A 14,695-nucleotide genomic window follows, 5' to 3' on the forward strand; every position below is an offset into this window, starting at 1 on the left:
CTGACCTTGAACTCACTATGTAGCCCAGGCTGGTCTCAAACTCACAGCAATTTTATGCACCAAATCCAGTTTCACATCCCATGTCAGACTGAACAGGTTCAAGCCCACACCTAAGATATCTGTTGTCTGGCCCTTTGCTTAAAGAGGTGGCTGTCACCTGCGCATTCCTTGTTTCTTTTCTTTTCTTTCTTTTTTTTTTTTTTTTTGTCTTTTTCATTTTTATCGGTACCAGGGATCGAACTCATGACTGCTGCTTGCAAGGCAGGCGCTTATGCCACTGAGCTAAATCCCCAGCCCCTCATTCCTTGTTTCTTAAACAGATATTTTTTTTGAGATGGGTTCTTGCTCTGTGGCACAGGTAGGCCTCAAACTCTTGACCTTCCCACCCCAGCCTCACAATGCTGGGATGACATGATGTGACCTCACCCTAGGCTTCACAGGGTGACCGTCTGGTGGGATGTGGCGTCAGGCCCAAGCCAGGCCCCGCACTCAGCCTGGTCTGCCTGGAAGCTCTTGGCTTCCACCATGGCTCAGGGAACAGACCTGGCCCAGTCTGCAGGAGATGACGCTCATGTTCCAGGTGAAGCCCGCTGGCCCTCTACCTGAGGTCACCCTGGGTCAGCTGCCCACCCTAGCTGCCCTGCTGGCCAAAGGTGTGTGAGGCCAGAAGCCAGTGCCCAATCTGCTAAGCCCTAAGCCAGGGAGCACCTGGCATTTCTCCTGCCATGCAGGCCAAGGAGCTCCAGGGTTGGGTGGACAGACAGGGCTCACCATGGGCTCAAAAAATACCTGTCCTGGGCAGTGCCCTGTTTGCTGGGGGTGAAGGCGACACTGAGGCTGGACCTGGCATGCTACTTGATTGCAGGCAGGGTCAGCTATATAGACAGCTTCCAGTCTTTGTGGAAAAGCAGTTCAATTTACTTCCTATTTATAAAATGTAAAAATGTCCCTTAGGTATAAAATCTAAATGTTATGGTACAGTTGGTCAGGGGTGCAGAGCTTGAGCTTGTAGCGTTCTAAGTCAGTCTGGGTGGTACCAGAACACAGGGACTAGGGGTCCACTGTCCCCGGGAGCCCTGGGTGGAGGAGGTGGGAGAAGGTGGGTAGCTTGGGCAGAGCTAGCCAGGCACAGGGACCACAGCAGCCCCAAAGGGCGCTTCCCTGATGCCGCAGTTGGCCAAGCCGTCCTTGTGTGCCGTGGGTGCCTGTTGTGACGGCCATCATGGTTTCCACCAGGCAGGCCGAGGTGTCACCTTGAGCCCTGCAGGAACTCCTTGCGCAGCCACAGAGAGTCGCAGTAGAAGCGGGGGTCGCCCAGCCGCATGGCCGTACGCTTATAGAAGTAGCAGTAGAGCACTGCCGCTGCAGTAGAAAGCAGAAGTGTTGGGCCCGGGCCCGGGCCTGGGCCTGCACCTGCTGCCTTCCTCAGGGCAGGGCAGGGCAGACCCACCCTGCCAGCCCCACCAGCCTGTGGCTGTGTATCTTTACCCAGCCTCTGGAGCACGAACAGTGCCTGCAGCCCGCTGGTCCACACAAAGCTCTTGGAGTTCTTCCAGCGCAGGTTCTGGAGGAGAGGGATGGGTCAGTATCACACGAAGCCCCACTGTCTCTCATGGGCTCTGGGTCAGCACTCACTTCTCCACAGTGCCCAGGCCCCCTTCTAGCCATAAAAGGAAACCCTAGGGCATGAGGCTGGAGCCTCTCTCAGTCTAGCACAGGGTCCGGGACAGTGGCATGGCCGCACCTCTCCCTGGGTCATGCGTGGGCAGCCGAGGCCACAGTGGTACAAAGGGCCTGGGCCCCAGGCTTGGCTGTACCCTGGTTTTGCTGTGAAATTGGGCATAGAACCTGGGCCTCATCCGTTTGAGACACACATTTCAGTTCTGTCCCTAGCCCAGATCCAGGGTCTGAGGGACACGTCCTGCAGCCACAAAGGGTGCAGGGTGCCATGGGCAGCAGCTCCCCTACTGGCTGCTGACCCAGATGCCACTGGCCCCACCCAGCCCGGCACAGTGACACCCCACGTGCATCTGCCTAACGGCTGAGGCTGGCTCAGCTGCAAGTCGAAGCCCTGTTACTGACAGGAGGTGAGATCACCTGGCACCACACAACAGCCCTTATGCTTTGCTCTGGGGCACAACCTGCCTAGCACAGCAAGATCCTGCTCCCGTCCCTGGCTCCATAACAAAGACAACAACTCCAGTGCTTCTGAGTGGAGCATGCTGGAGCTTACTGGCAATCCTAGCACTCAGAAGGCTGAGGCAGGAGGATCTCAAGTTTGAACTGAGCCTGGGCAACTAAATAATTTTGTGAGACCCTGTGTCAAAATAAAGATGGCTGAGGTGGAGCTCAGTGTAAAAAACTGGGGTTCAATCCCCCATCCTGCAAAAAAAACTTGACAGGGGCTAGGGATTTAGCTCAGTGCCTGCCTTGCAAGCATGCAGTCGTGAGTTCGACCCCGGTACTAAAACAAAACAAAACAACCTGACAATCTGGCATGGTTGCGCATGTCTATAATCTCAGCACTCGAGAGGCTGAGGCAGGATGGATTTTGAGATCAGACTGAACTACACAGCGACCCCTATCTCAAAAAGCAAAGGACAGCAAAATGGACAGGCAACCCAAAGACAAATCTAAAAGCTCAACTGCACACAGGAGGCTGAGAGAAAGTACTGTGAGCCCCGGACCCAGACCAAACACTCCTTTTGCTCATGTCCCGCAATGGGGTCCACCAAGCCTGGGCTCCTGGGGGAGCTGTGGGCTCTGGAGAGCTGGGACTGGAGCCACTGCTTACCATGAGCCACACATGTAGGGAGATGCTGAGTGCGAAGTAGGCGGCCGTCAGGATGATGGTGCCCTTGAACTTACGAAACAGGAGGCTGACCAGGCCAGCCTGGAAGACGAAGGTGTTGAAGAACATGAGGAAAACGATGATGACATTGAAGAGGACCGAGATGTCCTGGATGCTGCAGAGGAGAACAGAGCGCCCCATGGAGGTCTGGGCCAGGGCACCATTGGGCTTGTCCCTTCTTGCAGCAGCACAGGCTTTAGCACCCAGTGACAAAAGCTAGGCACCCAGTGACTTGGGTTGCAGTGCACAGTGGCTGAGGGCGCACATCCTCCCAGGTCCTGCTGCTGTGGGGTGGGTCCATTCCCAATACCCTGCTAGGGCCCTGTCTCCTGTCTCCAGAGGACCCTGCGGCCCCTGTACAGAAGGCAGCCTCGAGCGTCCTGCAGCCGGTGGCACTCAGTAGCAGGTGGCCACCTGACCTTGCCTGAGGTGGCTAGTGTCCCTCTCCAGGGAACTCTGTGACCACTGCTAATTAGGCCCCGATCCAGCTGTGGAATGCCCTGTAGTGCCGGCCAGCTTCCAGCGCTTTCCAGGGATGCTATGGGCTCCCACCACTGGCCTGGGGCTCGCTGTGTCACCTGCCACCTCTTGACCTCCTGCAGGGCAGCAGCAAAGGAAGAAAAGAGTGGTCAAGAGACTCCCCAGCCCTGGGCTGCATCCATGCCCTTCGGAACCCAGGTCAGTGTACCCTTGTATTTTTTTGGTCCTGGGAATCAAACCCAGGACCTGGTGCTTGCCAGACAGGTGCCTGTGCCACTGAATTACATTCCTGGCGCCTGTGTCTGACTCTGTCCCTTTACCCTGGGCCCCAAGGCCTGTGGGCTACGCTCACATGAAGAGCACCAGCTGGACGACGGGTGCCCCTCGGAGCAGCTCAGAGAAGGCATTGGCGAAGAGGTCATAGGCTAGCAGCAGGCACTGCAGGGACAGCACCAGGCTGTAGTTGCTGGTCTGCAGCATCGTCCAGCTGCTCTTGGGGCACGGGCCACATCCCACAGTCCCTGGGTGCTGCAGAGGGTGCTGGGTCCGTCCCAGTCAGAGCTGCTCCTCGTGCACTAGACCAAGGACCTTTGAGGCAAAAAGAGAGGCGATTTTAGAAATCTGCTGCTCAGAAACACAGACCGAGCACCCACTGTGGCAAACAAATGAACAAAGCCAGCAACTGCAGTGCCCCAGCTTGTTGCTCCTCATGGGAGCCCTCACTTTAAACCTCTCTCTGCACTCAGACTCTCGAGAGGCAGAGCTGCTCTGGACCCCAAAATCTAGGAGTACTAGGAATCAGGGCAACTGCCTGGTAACATGACAGGAGTAGGTGGGACACAGTGGCAAACCAAGTAGGGTGTGGCGGTGCTCACCTGTAATCTTAACACTCTGGGAGGCTGATGCAAGACAATCTTGAGTCCGAGCTCAGCTTGGGCAACTCAGCGACTGTGAGACCCTCCTAAAGGGAGAAGGGTGACTTGGCACGCAGCTCACAGTGAGCTGAGGCTCAATCTCCAGCAGAAGGGGAAGGAACAAACACCTACTATGTATCACTTGCAGTACCAAGGAGGTCTATAGGCACTGACATTACTGAGAGGGCTGGAAGATACACTGTAGTAATACCCCTGTTACAGATAAGAAAGCAGAAGCCTAGGGGCCTAAAAGAGTTCCACTTACCTAGCTGGTAACTGCTGAGCCCCAATTTGGAAGAGCACTGGGTATAGCCTGCTCTTAAGCACACCCCTGTCTGCCTGGTGTGAAATCAGGTGGGAAAGGGGCCCATGTCAGGTGGGAAGTGGTGCATGCAGGAACACTGCATGCAGGAAGCAATGCAAGCAAAAAAGGCTCCCCTGATAAGGTCACTTCAAGGCAGTGCAACAACACAGCAGGCCCAGGTAAGAGGAGCTGGTTCTTCGTAGTCACAGATCTCAAGACCCACAAATTAAAAGAAACAAAACAAAACAACCACCCACCAAAGTTGTTCTGGGGGCGCCCTGTGATGCTGTAGCTAGATCAGCTCTACCTGCGAATGACAAAATGCACCAGGCCTGGTAGCGCAGCTCTGTACTCCTAGCATTCAGGAGGCTGAGGTAGGAGGTTTACTGTGAGTTCAAGATCAACCTGAGCTACTTGGTGTGAGCCTGTTTCAAAGAAACAAAACCAATGGCCGGTTGGGGTGGCCCAGGCTTGCAGTCCCAGCACTTTAGAGGTAAAGGCAACAGGACACTAGGGAGCTGGACCCCAGCCCTGGCTGCATGGTAAGTTCAAGGCCAGCCTGAACTATACAGTGAGACCCTGTCTCGAAACACAAACAAACAAATACCCAACAGCAGCAACAACAACAAAGCCCAAGAACAACAAATCACCACCACCACCACCACCACCACAAGGCCCGAAGAGTCAGAAAGCACTGCCCCCAGGCTCCGCCCACCAATGTCCCTTAATCCCGGATTAGCAGTCCGCGGCCGCGCAGAAGTCAGAAAGAAGCCAGGAAGGACAGTGCCGGGACGCTCCGGGCCCGGATATCGCCCCGCTCCACCGCCCACGTCTGTTATCCTTGCGGCGCAGCGCATGGGAAGCCCCAAACGCTCCCAGGTTAAGTCACCCCCAGGCTCGCCCCGGCCAACGTCGGCGTCTGGGGTCCCCGCCGCACCGCGCAGCGCCGCGCTCAAAACTGGCCGCCCGCCTTGTCCTGTAGCAGTTTTCCTCACTCTTCCCAATCCACGTCCGAGTGGGACTCTTTGGCAAAAGTTCAAACACAAAACAACTGCGACAAATGTTCTGATTTCTGGCCACTGTATCCATTTTCTCCTCACCCGCACTCACCTCTGAGAGCCCGCGGCGGTTGCCATGGGGACACTGGGCTATCTCCGGAAGCCGACCAGAAGTTCCGGAAGTAGATGGCCACCTCCTCCTGTTCGGTGTCCAGCGGGCCGCCATGTTTGTCCTTTGCGTTCGGTGCCCGCCTGCTCCTGGCTCTCCAACCCTCTGCTTATGTTGAGAGCCCCCATAAGGAGGCTGTACGTTAACCACAATGTTTCTCCCTCTTCGGGATGAGAGACGAGGAACACAGCAGACACATCACGGTGCGCCGGCCGAGAAACAGTGGCCTGGCGGCCGGAATGTTGGTAATGGGTGACCGCAGAGCCTGGACTCCATTTCCCAGGAGGCCTCGCGCGCAACCGGAAGTTCAGTGAGCCTATAAGAGCACCAGGCACCTGGCTGGTAGATATTCTTGGAAAGGCGGGCTGGGAACATCTCGAACGCTAGTTCCAGGACTTGGGGCAGTAGCCGCAGCGGCTCCCAGAGGCGAGAGGCGGCCTTCAGAGTCCCCGTCCCGTGGCGTGCAGCTGCGGTTTAGGGGTGAGAAAGAGCCCGATTGGGATGTCAGGGACCTGGGTTCAAGTGTTGGTTCGGCTGCCCCTGTGCTTCGCGCTGTTGCTAGCCCTGTCTCCGCTTCAGTTTGCGCTTTCAGGAAATGGACATTGTGCTCCGCGCCCTTCCTTGCAGAGGCAATAGTGTGAAAGCGCGAACGCTTTGGGGGAGGTGCGGAAAGCAGTCGAGCCCCTGCCTCGTTTTCCATCCGAAGTTGACCGGGACCAGATGCCGTGCGGAGGGGACAGCTGTCAGCCCTGACTCAGTCCCGTGGCTTTGGGACTGTGGCTGGCTTGGCTTACTCACCTACGTGGGATATCGGGTCGCTTATCCCCTGGGAGAGGCGGCACCCTGGGCACTGAGGCAGAGAGGACCAGTTTCAGTCTTGGCTAAGTCACTTTCCTCTTTGTTAGATAAGGGTTTAGGGCTTGAATCCTAAGTCTCGTTCTGACGATTCCCAAGATGGGGGAGCAGCACTTTTTGTTCTTTTGTCTCTGCGATTCTAAAATTTGAGAGTAGTGTGAGAGTTTGGAATACATAGAGCCTTTTTCTAAGACTAAGAGCCCCATGGGACATACCCATTTCTCACTTCTAAGCCTGATCCTAGCATGGCAAACCTGTGGCACGCATGCTGCATCAGGCTGTGTTGCTGAAAAGTTTAAGATGTTTGCCTTCACTGTCCTGGAACTCTCTGTGCAAAGGAAATGAGGGACTGATTAGCTTACAGTAGATTCCTTAGATCAGGGTGGACCAAGAGCAAGTCACAGCCTACAACTGGCCACATCCAGCCACCTGAATAGTTTTTACACGTTTAAATGACTGAAAAAATAAAAAGGATTTTTGGGGGTATTGGAGATTGAACTTAGCTTTGAGGCAGGTCCACTAGGTTGCTGAGTTTCAGCAACTTCCTCTTGCCTCAGCCTGGAGTACTGGAATGACAGGGCTGTCCCATTATGCCTGGCTGAAGCATCACATTCGTCTGACATGTGAAGATCAGGATACGGTCCCATATCAGCGTCACCAGAGGGCCCTTGGAACACAGTCATGCTCACGGCTAAGAGGTTGTGGCTGCTGCTGCAGTGTGGTGCAGTAGCAAGGCAGGTGACAGCAGTGGCAGAGACCAAAGTATTAGTTACCTGGGCCTTGCTGAAGAGTTTGCTGGCTCCTGCCTTAGAACTAGGCTCTACAGAGGAGGGTGAGGCAGGAGACCACCTTGGTGAGCACTCCTGAAGCCCCAGTGCAGTGCCTGCATGCAGTGTCACCGCCATTCCCCATGGCATGTCTGTGTGCTGTGGGCAGTGCACTATGGCTTTCCTGTACATGGCCAGGAAAGTGTCCCATTAATCTCTGTAATCCGGTCATACAGCAGTAATTCAGGACTTCAGAGGTGAATCACCTTCAGAGGTGAATACAGTCATTTTTGGATCATTAATTACTTGTTTAAAGAAAAAAAGATTGGGACCCCAATACTCTGGGAAGCTGAGGTAGAAGGATGGCAAGTTTAAGCCTGACCTGGGCAACTTAGCCACTTAATGAGACTGTCTCAAAAAATAAAGAGCTGGGGAGGCAGCTCAGTATAAAGTTACTTTCCCGCTCAAAAAAAGATTATGGAAGTAGATGTCATTGGCTGCTGGAGCCTGCTGATGGAGATTCCTTACAGCTGCCACGTAGGAGGCCTGGCTAGCTAGAACTTGTCTGCCCAGGCAGGAGCCAAGGAGGCAGCTCCTAGCGCAATAGTGAGTGACTCTCCCGGCTTAGTGGCTAGCTCTCGAGGTCAGTGGCAGGAATCATGCCTGCCCTCTGTCTTGGGAAGCTTGCTCTTCCCCGGTTCAGGTCTTCCTCTCCTGGAGGTGTCGGCTGGTGCAGCTGGCCTTTGAGAGCCTAGTGCCTGTCCCAGTGTGAGGAACTAGCCTAGTGCAGCTTGGCATCAGTGCTGTTGAGAGGGTTGGGCAGGTGCAGGGACTGTGAGCTTTGGGGTTTTGTTTGTTTTTAGCAACAAGTTCTCCGTGCCCAAGCCGGCCTTGAACTTCTGGGCTCAAATGATCTTTGCTGCCTCAGCCTCCCTAGTAGCTGGGACTGTAGGCTTGTGCCCTTATTCCCAGCCTGCTACAGCTTTTGTTAGCAGTTTGGATAAAATCCTGTAAGAATAATAAGTAGAATGTGTCCTAATAGTTGGCTGTCAAAATTTCCTGCACACTGTTTGTCTTGCTGACAGCCTTGGCCGAGGGGAAAGTGCCTGCTGTGGGCTAGGAAGCCAGCAGCCATGGGTTTGACCCTGCTACCCACATTGTCCTGACAGAATTACATAGTGCTTCTGAGTTTCGGTTTCCATGTGTGTGTCTGTTTGTGTGTGTAAGAAGGTGTGCTGCTGCTTGCAGAGGGGCAGTGTGGGGGTCCGGCATTCACAGCTGGTGTTCAGTGTGTAGCTCTTACTACTCTGTTTCTTTCTAATGCAAACAGGGGTACAAGGTGCCCAGGCAGTGAGAACCAGAGCCCCTGCCCTGTCCAGAGGAGAAGAATTAGGTGTGGCCACTCCTGGGGTTACAGCTGATTCTGCAGTGAGACCATGGGGTGGGGTGCCCAACTGAGGTCTAAGTGTGAAGCTTCTGCCGTGTGCATATGCACATGCACATGGGGCCTGGGTCCTGGCATTCTGGAGAGCTCTCTGCCCCTGAGCCTCATACCTAGGGCCGTGTGTGGCTTCTCAGAGCAGCTTCAGGAACATGTGGTCAGGCCTGAAACCAGAGCTGGCTTCTGAGTTTACTGTGCAGATGTGGAAAACTCTAAAATTAACCCTCATGTTTTCTAGAGCGTGAGTTCTTGCTTCCTCTTTTTCTCCCTGGACTTTCCCTAGAGAGGAGAAAGCAGAAGTGTGAGGCTGGAGATACCTGTGGCTGGCAGTGGATTCAGGGAGTCTTGGTCTAGGGTGAAAGCCAAGTCACCCCTGGTCCTGGAGTTACCCCATCTGGGAAGGAGGAGCCTTCTATAGAAGGGGCTATAGGTCAGCGTCCCAGGCCATCCAGAATCTGAAGTGTTATGGAACTTTATTTATGGTTTTCTTTTACTTTTTTCAAGACAGGGTCTCACTGTGTGGTTCAGCCCAGCCTTAAACTTACTATGTTGCTCAGGGTAACATGGAACTCACAGAGATCCTCTTGCCTCAGCCACCCTAGTGCAGGGATCACAGGTGTCTGCCATTATGCCCAGCTACATTCTATAGCTTTTTGATCACCAAAATGAAGCTCAAAATATGCAACATGCAAATATTTCAAATTTCTCAACTGGTTACAGAGGCCCAGATGTAATCCCAGCTACTCAGCAGGCTGAGGCAGGAAGACTGCAAGTTCAAGGCCAACGAGGGCAATTTAGCAACATGCTGTCTCAAAATTGAAAAAAGTATTTGGGGTGGTAGCTCAGTGGTTGAGCACTTGCCTGCTGTGTGTGTAGTCTTGGGTTCCATCACCGGTAGAACAACAACAACAAAAACTCACGAAAATTCTGGAAACCTGCAGCCCTTCGAGGTGTTGCTGTGAGTCGCACTCCTCTGGTGCCCCCTTGGGAGTCAAGGCATTTGGAGCAGTGCCCAGATGAGGGGTAGGGAGCTGAAGCAGAATCCGTGTCCTGGACCCAGAGGATGACTGAGTTCCAGGGGCAGCCAGCCTGGCCTAGCCCCTTGGGAACACATGACTCCTATCCCTTCCAGGAGCGTGATGGCAATGGCTTCCAGGGGCTTCTACCTGGCCTGCCTGCTGCTGGGCTGCCTGGGCTTCCTCTGCATCCTCCTCATCACCTACTGGACCCGGCACTGGCATGGTTACTTCGCGTGGGATGGCAGCCTGCACATGTTCAACTGGCACCCAGTGCTTATGGTATCAGGCATGGTGGTGCTCTATGGGGTCGGTGAGTGGGGATCATGGGGCACCGGGCATGGTCACCTTGTCCGTGCTAGGCTTGGGCTATACTGGCAGCTACTACATGCGGCTGGCTTTCAGGGAGCAAGTGGTAAGGGCATGGGCATCTCGGTACTTGGGGCAGGAGTCAGCAAACACTGCTGAGGACCAGCAAGTGAATATTGCTGGCCTTCAGCCAAGTGTAGGGCACATGCCCGGCCTTCTCTGCACTCTGGGAAGCTGGGGCAGCAGGATTGTTAAATTCTGCCCCAGCCTAGGCAACATTGCACCTGAGGGAGAGCCAGTCTTCAAAATAAAACATACATTGAGGGCTGGGTGTGGAGTCGCACACCTGTAGTCCAGCACTCAGGAGGCTGAGGTGGGAGGATCGCTGTGAGTTCAGTGCCACCCTGGGCTGCATAGCGAGACTGTCAAACGAATAAATAAAGAGGGCTGAGGACGCTGCTCAGTGTAAAGGCCTAGGTTCAATCCCCAGTGCCACAAGTAAAATGAAACAGAAGAGACTTGTAGGCTTTACAAGCCACGCACCCTGCACTGCTACTGCTTGGCTTCTCGACATCAGGCCTGCAGCTGCGGTGAATACAGGCACTGTGCTCAGGAGCTATGTACCAGGGGTGGGTCTGGGGCCTAAGGGTTGCAGTTTGCTTCCTCTGCCCTGGAAGCACCAGGGGCCAAAGCCCCCCGGCATTTTCAGGGTCCTGACTCAGGCTCACATTCTCTCTTGGGCTTTGTTTTTGTCCCACGCATTGAAATCTGCACCTTGTGAAGTGGGGAGTGAGCTGCTATCTCCACTAGTGAACGGGGATAGTGGCAGCCAGGCAGGAGGCTGAGGCAGGAGCATCACCCTGTGGGCCATGTAGGAAGACCCTGTCTCAAAACCAAGGTGGGATAATGCCATTGGTAGCAGCAGCTTACTGTATGTACCTCCCAGAGGCAGCTGTGGGGCAGGCTGTGTTATCCCTGTTGATAGGAAAGAGTACCAGATCGCTGAGGCAGAGCTGGAGCCCTGACCTGTGTGAATTGAGCCTGACACCTGTTCTTTGCTATTTTTTTTGATTTGCTGTTGAGATGGATGTCTCACTGTGTTGCCCATGCCAGCCTTGACCTTGTCATCCTCCTGCCTCAGCCTTCCAGAAAGCTGGGATTACAGGGGTGCACCTTGGACCCCAGCCATGGCCTGTCTTCTTGGCAGGTAATCTTGGTTGTGAGAATTGGATTTTTGTTTTTCGTTTTGAGACAGGGTTTCAGTGTGTAGTCGAAACTAGCTTTGAACTCACTAACTGGTCTCAAACTCGTGCTGGGATCATGGGCGTGCACCACATGCCTGGTTGAGAATTTAGTTTGATGAGGCAGTGCTTTTTAACCCGCACAGGGTGTTCAAACCACATTTATCTAGCATTAGTGGCGGGTATGTCTTTGCAAGAGGCACTGCAGTTCAGCATGGGGCTTTGCGCTGGGCTGTATCCCCAGCCTTCCCCCTTTTCTTAGTTTTACTGTTTTGAGGCAGTCTCACTGAGTTGTCTGGGCTGGCCTTGAGCTCCTGGTCCTCCTACATTGGTCTCCTGAGCAGCTGGGCTTCCAGGCGTGCACAGCTGCTCTTGGCTTCCTTCCTTATGCACCCACAGCCTCACCCCTTTGGTGACTGCTGTCCTGGGATGATGGCGGGGAGGACACTGAAGCCTAGCCTGATTTCTTCCTGATGGGATGGGGTGGGACAGGGCAGGGATGGCTGACTGGGGTCAGCCCAACTGCCATTCTCTGTGCAGCATCACTGGTATACCGCCTGCCTCAGGCGTGGCTGGGGCCCCGGCTGCCCTGGAAGGCCCTGCATGCGGCCCTGCATCTGGTGGCTTTTGTCTTCACTATGGTGGGGCTGGTTGCTGTCTTCGGGTATCACAGCCATACTGGAGTCGCCCACCTGTACTCCCTGCATAGCTGGTTGGGCCTTGCTGCCGTCATCCTCTTTGCCTGCCAGGTAGGTGCCCACCCTGCTCTACGGCCCCTGGGCACCCCTGGTCCCATGTTCCTGTTCTCTGAGCAGTGGCTTCGGTAGGAGAGGGGTTTACCGGTGCGGGTGCTGGAGATGGGTACAGCCTGGGGGTGACTGGGTGCTGGGTTGGGCCAGGCTGGGCTGTGGGGTACTGGGGCAGGAGCCCAGCAGCTTCAGCACATCCCTTGCCCCTCAGTGGTCCCTTGGCTTCGCCATCTTCCTGCTGCCCTGGGCACCACTGTGGCTGCGTAGCCTCTTGAAGCCACTCCATGTCTTCTTCGGAGCTGCCATCCTGTCTCTGTCTGTGGCAGCTGTCATCTCCGGCATCAATGAGAAGCTGTTCTTCAGCCTGTAAGCGTGCAGGGTCTCCAAGGCAGAGCAGGGTGGGATGGAGTCGGGGGGGGGGGGGGGCTGTGGTTCTGAGGCGTGAGCAGTGCACAGTGCTGGTGCCGGCGACCCTCCCGGGCTGTTCCTGCAGGAGGGCAACAGGGCTGTCCTTGGAGCCAGGGACGGGGGTGGTGCTTGGTCAGCTTGCCAGGCCCTGCTGTCAGAGCTGTGATCCACTCTGCTTCCCTGCAGTTTGTGCACTCTGCCACCACTACTTAGAGATGAGGACACCAAAGCCTGTCACCACAGCATCTGGGAGGCTAGGCAGGAGGGTTGGTAATTCAGGGTTAATCTAGGCACCTTAGCAAGTTAGATGCCACTCAAACCACAAAGTAGCACTTTGTCCCCAGACAGAACAAACGAAGGCCTAAAGGCACTGAGGCTGGGGAGGCTGTGACTTGCCCAGCAGGTGGCAGTGCTCCGCTTGGAGCATCATATAGGTGTCGCTGTGGCAGGTACTCAGCAAGCTGGGATGATCAGAGGGGAGCATTCTCCCTGATTAGTGGCATCGTATTTCCCGTCTCACAGCCATGTTCTGTCAGCCCCAGGAATGCCACCATGCCGTACCAGAGCCTGCCCAGTGAGGCCATCTTTGCCAACATCACGGGACTGCTGGTGGTGACCTTTGCAATGCTGGTCCTCTATGTTCTCCTGGCTTCATCATGGAAACGCCCAGAGCCTGGCACCCAGGTTTGGGCCACTGGTTCCTATTCGAGGGCAACTTAGGCCAGGTCCAGTGGGGACTGCCAAGGAAGGACAGGGCCTTTCCCAGGGGTGTGCCTCACAGCCTGGGGAAGTGAGGAGCTGGAGGCAGTCTTAGGCACAGCAGGGACACGCTGTCTAGCTCTTCCCTTCCTGTGCTCTGGGAGTGACGTGGGGCCTCTACTTCCCCAAGGAAAAGCTCCAGCCTGATGAGGGCATATGGTCCCGTCAGCTCAGCCAGCCCCCAGGCTGTGGCCATAGGACAGTGCCTGGAGCAGGTCTGGGCATCCTCACCACTTGAGCACCTGGCAGATGTGGGGAGGAAGGTTGTGTATGCGGGAATCAGAGTCCAGTGCCTTCCAGGAGACCCGGAGGCTGGGGCATGGGCTGTCTAGGTGGGTGTAAGGCATGGGTTGGGCTTCACTGGCCATGCAGGCCATTTACCCCTCTGCTCTGCCCTCTCTACAGCCCCTGTTGTGCGAGCACAAGTGACATGGGAAGGGCCTGCGAAGCCCCCGCTGCAGTCTGCAACCCCTGGAAGTGTGATCCATTTGGCCTGCCTGGCATTGGCAACGTCTCCTTGCCAGTGTTGCCCCTACTCCCTGGTGTCCTTGCAGGAACTTCTCAGGTCCTCTGCACAGGACCCTTACTCAGGCCTGGACACTGCTATGGCGCTGCTCTCCGGGTAGATGGGGCCGATCCACAGGGAAGAGCCGGATTTAGGCAGAGCCCATTTCAGGTGGCTTGGGGGCAATGAGCACATGACCAGGGCCCCTGTACCTGGCTGTTGGTCCCAAGTGTTGTCTTGCTGCCCCCAGTGTGTGTGAGCGTGAGATGCTGTGGATTCCATGCTGCTCTAGCTGGGGTGTGAGTGCAACTGGACCCCCACCTGTGTGCCTGTCACCCCCAGGGTCCCAGGATGGCAAGGAGGGAGGTTACCTTGCTTCCCCTGCTGGCCATAGGCCCCATGTACCCTCGTCTCCCACAGTTGGCCACCAGAAACCAGGGCCGCTTTGCGGGGCAGGTGCCTTCCAAGGGCTTCCTGCTTGGTCCACTCCTTCACTCCCCTGCATGCCGGCCTGGGCTCCGCGTGCCTCTTGGGCTAGGCCCAGCCTGACAGGAAGGTGGCTGGCCAGTTGCCCTGGCACAGGGCTGTCCCATGAGCGGATGTTTCCGTCATGAGCTTGGCTTCATTAAATGCAGTGTTTCTAAAGCTGCCTCTGTCCTGTCTGTTAAGCCCTGTGGTCTAGTGGCTGAAAGGTATCTTTTTCCAGTTTGGGGACCATGTGGCACTGGGGTAGGGTGGTTATGGTGTCAGGAGCTGTGGGGCCCCATCCCCCTAACCAGGCCACTCTCCGGTCATGCTGGTGTCACAGAAACATCATGGGAGCCTCCTCTGTGGAAAGGACGCTGGTTAAGCAAAGTCCTGGGGAAGCCTTGAGCAGGGGCGACCCTTGGGGACCAGGAGAAGCACTATGGGGGGCTGCCTTGAGATCC

General features: G+C 55.5%; 2 protein-coding genes across 12 annotated transcripts; one reads left to right on the top strand and one right to left on the bottom strand.

Annotated features, from left to right (window-relative positions):
• Positions 1 to 896: 896 nt before the first annotated feature.
• Positions 897 to 5,796, bottom strand: Tmem138 (transmembrane protein 138). 7 transcript variants are annotated; one of them, XM_063228247.1, is made up of 8 exons: positions 5,660 to 5,784; positions 5,487 to 5,572; positions 4,857 to 4,974; positions 4,207 to 4,292; positions 3,684 to 3,919; positions 2,795 to 2,966; positions 1,489 to 1,564; positions 897 to 1,362 (listed from the first exon to the last, which is right to left on the bottom strand). In XM_063228247.1, exons 5-8 carry the CDS (start codon positions 3,809 to 3,811, stop codon positions 1,250 to 1,252), a joined length of 489 nt encoding a protein of 162 aa, XP_063084317.1. In that variant the 5' UTR covers positions 3,812 to 3,919; positions 4,207 to 4,292; positions 4,857 to 4,974; positions 5,487 to 5,572; positions 5,660 to 5,784; the 3' UTR covers positions 897 to 1,249. The 7 variants fall into 7 exon arrangements, with proteins under 7 accessions (XP_063084317.1, XP_063084316.1, XP_063084318.1 ...); XM_063228246.1 differs by having other exon boundaries at positions 5,439 to 5,572; XM_063228248.1 differs by lacking the exon at positions 5,487 to 5,572 and having other exon boundaries at positions 5,660 to 5,764.
• Positions 5,797 to 6,004: 208 nt separating this feature from the next.
• On the top strand, positions 6,005 to 14,411 carry LOC100726922 (lysosomal membrane ascorbate-dependent ferrireductase CYB561A3). 5 transcript variants are annotated; one of them, XR_010040291.1, is made up of 7 exons: positions 6,005 to 6,196; positions 9,912 to 10,108; positions 11,246 to 11,311; positions 11,886 to 12,094; positions 12,306 to 12,460; positions 13,025 to 13,186; positions 13,667 to 13,854. XR_010040291.1 is itself a non-coding variant. In XM_063228244.1 (7 exons), the coding sequence occupies exons 2-7, from the start codon at positions 9,919 to 9,921 to the stop codon at positions 13,688 to 13,690; spliced, it is 792 nt and encodes a 263-aa protein (XP_063084314.1). In that variant the 5' UTR covers positions 6,008 to 6,196; positions 9,912 to 9,918; the 3' UTR covers positions 13,691 to 13,878. The 5 variants fall into 5 exon arrangements, 4 of the variants coding, with proteins under 4 accessions (XP_063084312.1, XP_063084314.1, XP_063084313.1 ...); XM_063228244.1 differs by having other exon boundaries at positions 6,008 to 6,196; positions 13,039 to 13,186; positions 13,667 to 13,878; XM_063228242.1 differs by lacking the exon at positions 13,025 to 13,186 and having other exon boundaries at positions 13,667 to 14,411.
• Positions 14,412 to 14,695: the final 284 nt, after the last annotated feature.

This window comes from Cavia porcellus, unplaced genomic scaffold, assembly GCF_034190915.1.
Source record: "Cavia porcellus strain 051 isolate PalLab524CR breed Dunkin Hartley unplaced genomic scaffold, mCavPor4.1 scaffold_17, whole genome shotgun sequence".
Taxonomy (NCBI): Eukaryota; Metazoa; Chordata; class Mammalia; order Rodentia; family Caviidae; genus Cavia; species Cavia porcellus.

What these genes read in the sequence shown, in the direction of transcription:
- Tmem138 (XM_013148454.3), bottom strand. Translation starts at nt 3,811, where the DNA reads ATGCTGCAGACCAGCAACTACAGCCTGGTGCTGTCCCTGCAGTGCCTG. An exon ending in GTCCAGCTGGTGCTCTTCAT is followed by an intron (nt 2,967 to 3,683) that starts GTGAGCGTAGCC and finishes TCTCCTCTGCAG; the next exon opens with CATCCAGGACATCTCGGTCC. An exon ending in CCCTACATGTGTGGCTCATG is followed by an intron (nt 1,565 to 2,794) that starts GTAAGCAGTGGC and finishes CCTCTCCTCCAG; the next exon opens with AACCTGCGCTGGAAGAACTC.
- LOC100726922 (XM_063228242.1), top strand. Translation starts at nt 9,919, where the DNA reads ATGGCAATGGCTTCCAGGGGCTTCTACCTGGCCTGCCTGCTGCTGGGC. An exon ending in GGTGGTGCTCTATGGGGTCG is followed by an intron (nt 10,109 to 11,245) that starts GTGAGTGGGGAT and finishes CTCCTGCCTCAG; the next exon opens with CCTTCCAGAAAGCTGGGATT. An exon ending in ATGGCCTGTCTTCTTGGCAG is followed by an intron (nt 11,312 to 11,885) that starts GTAATCTTGGTT and finishes TTCTCTGTGCAG; the next exon opens with CATCACTGGTATACCGCCTG.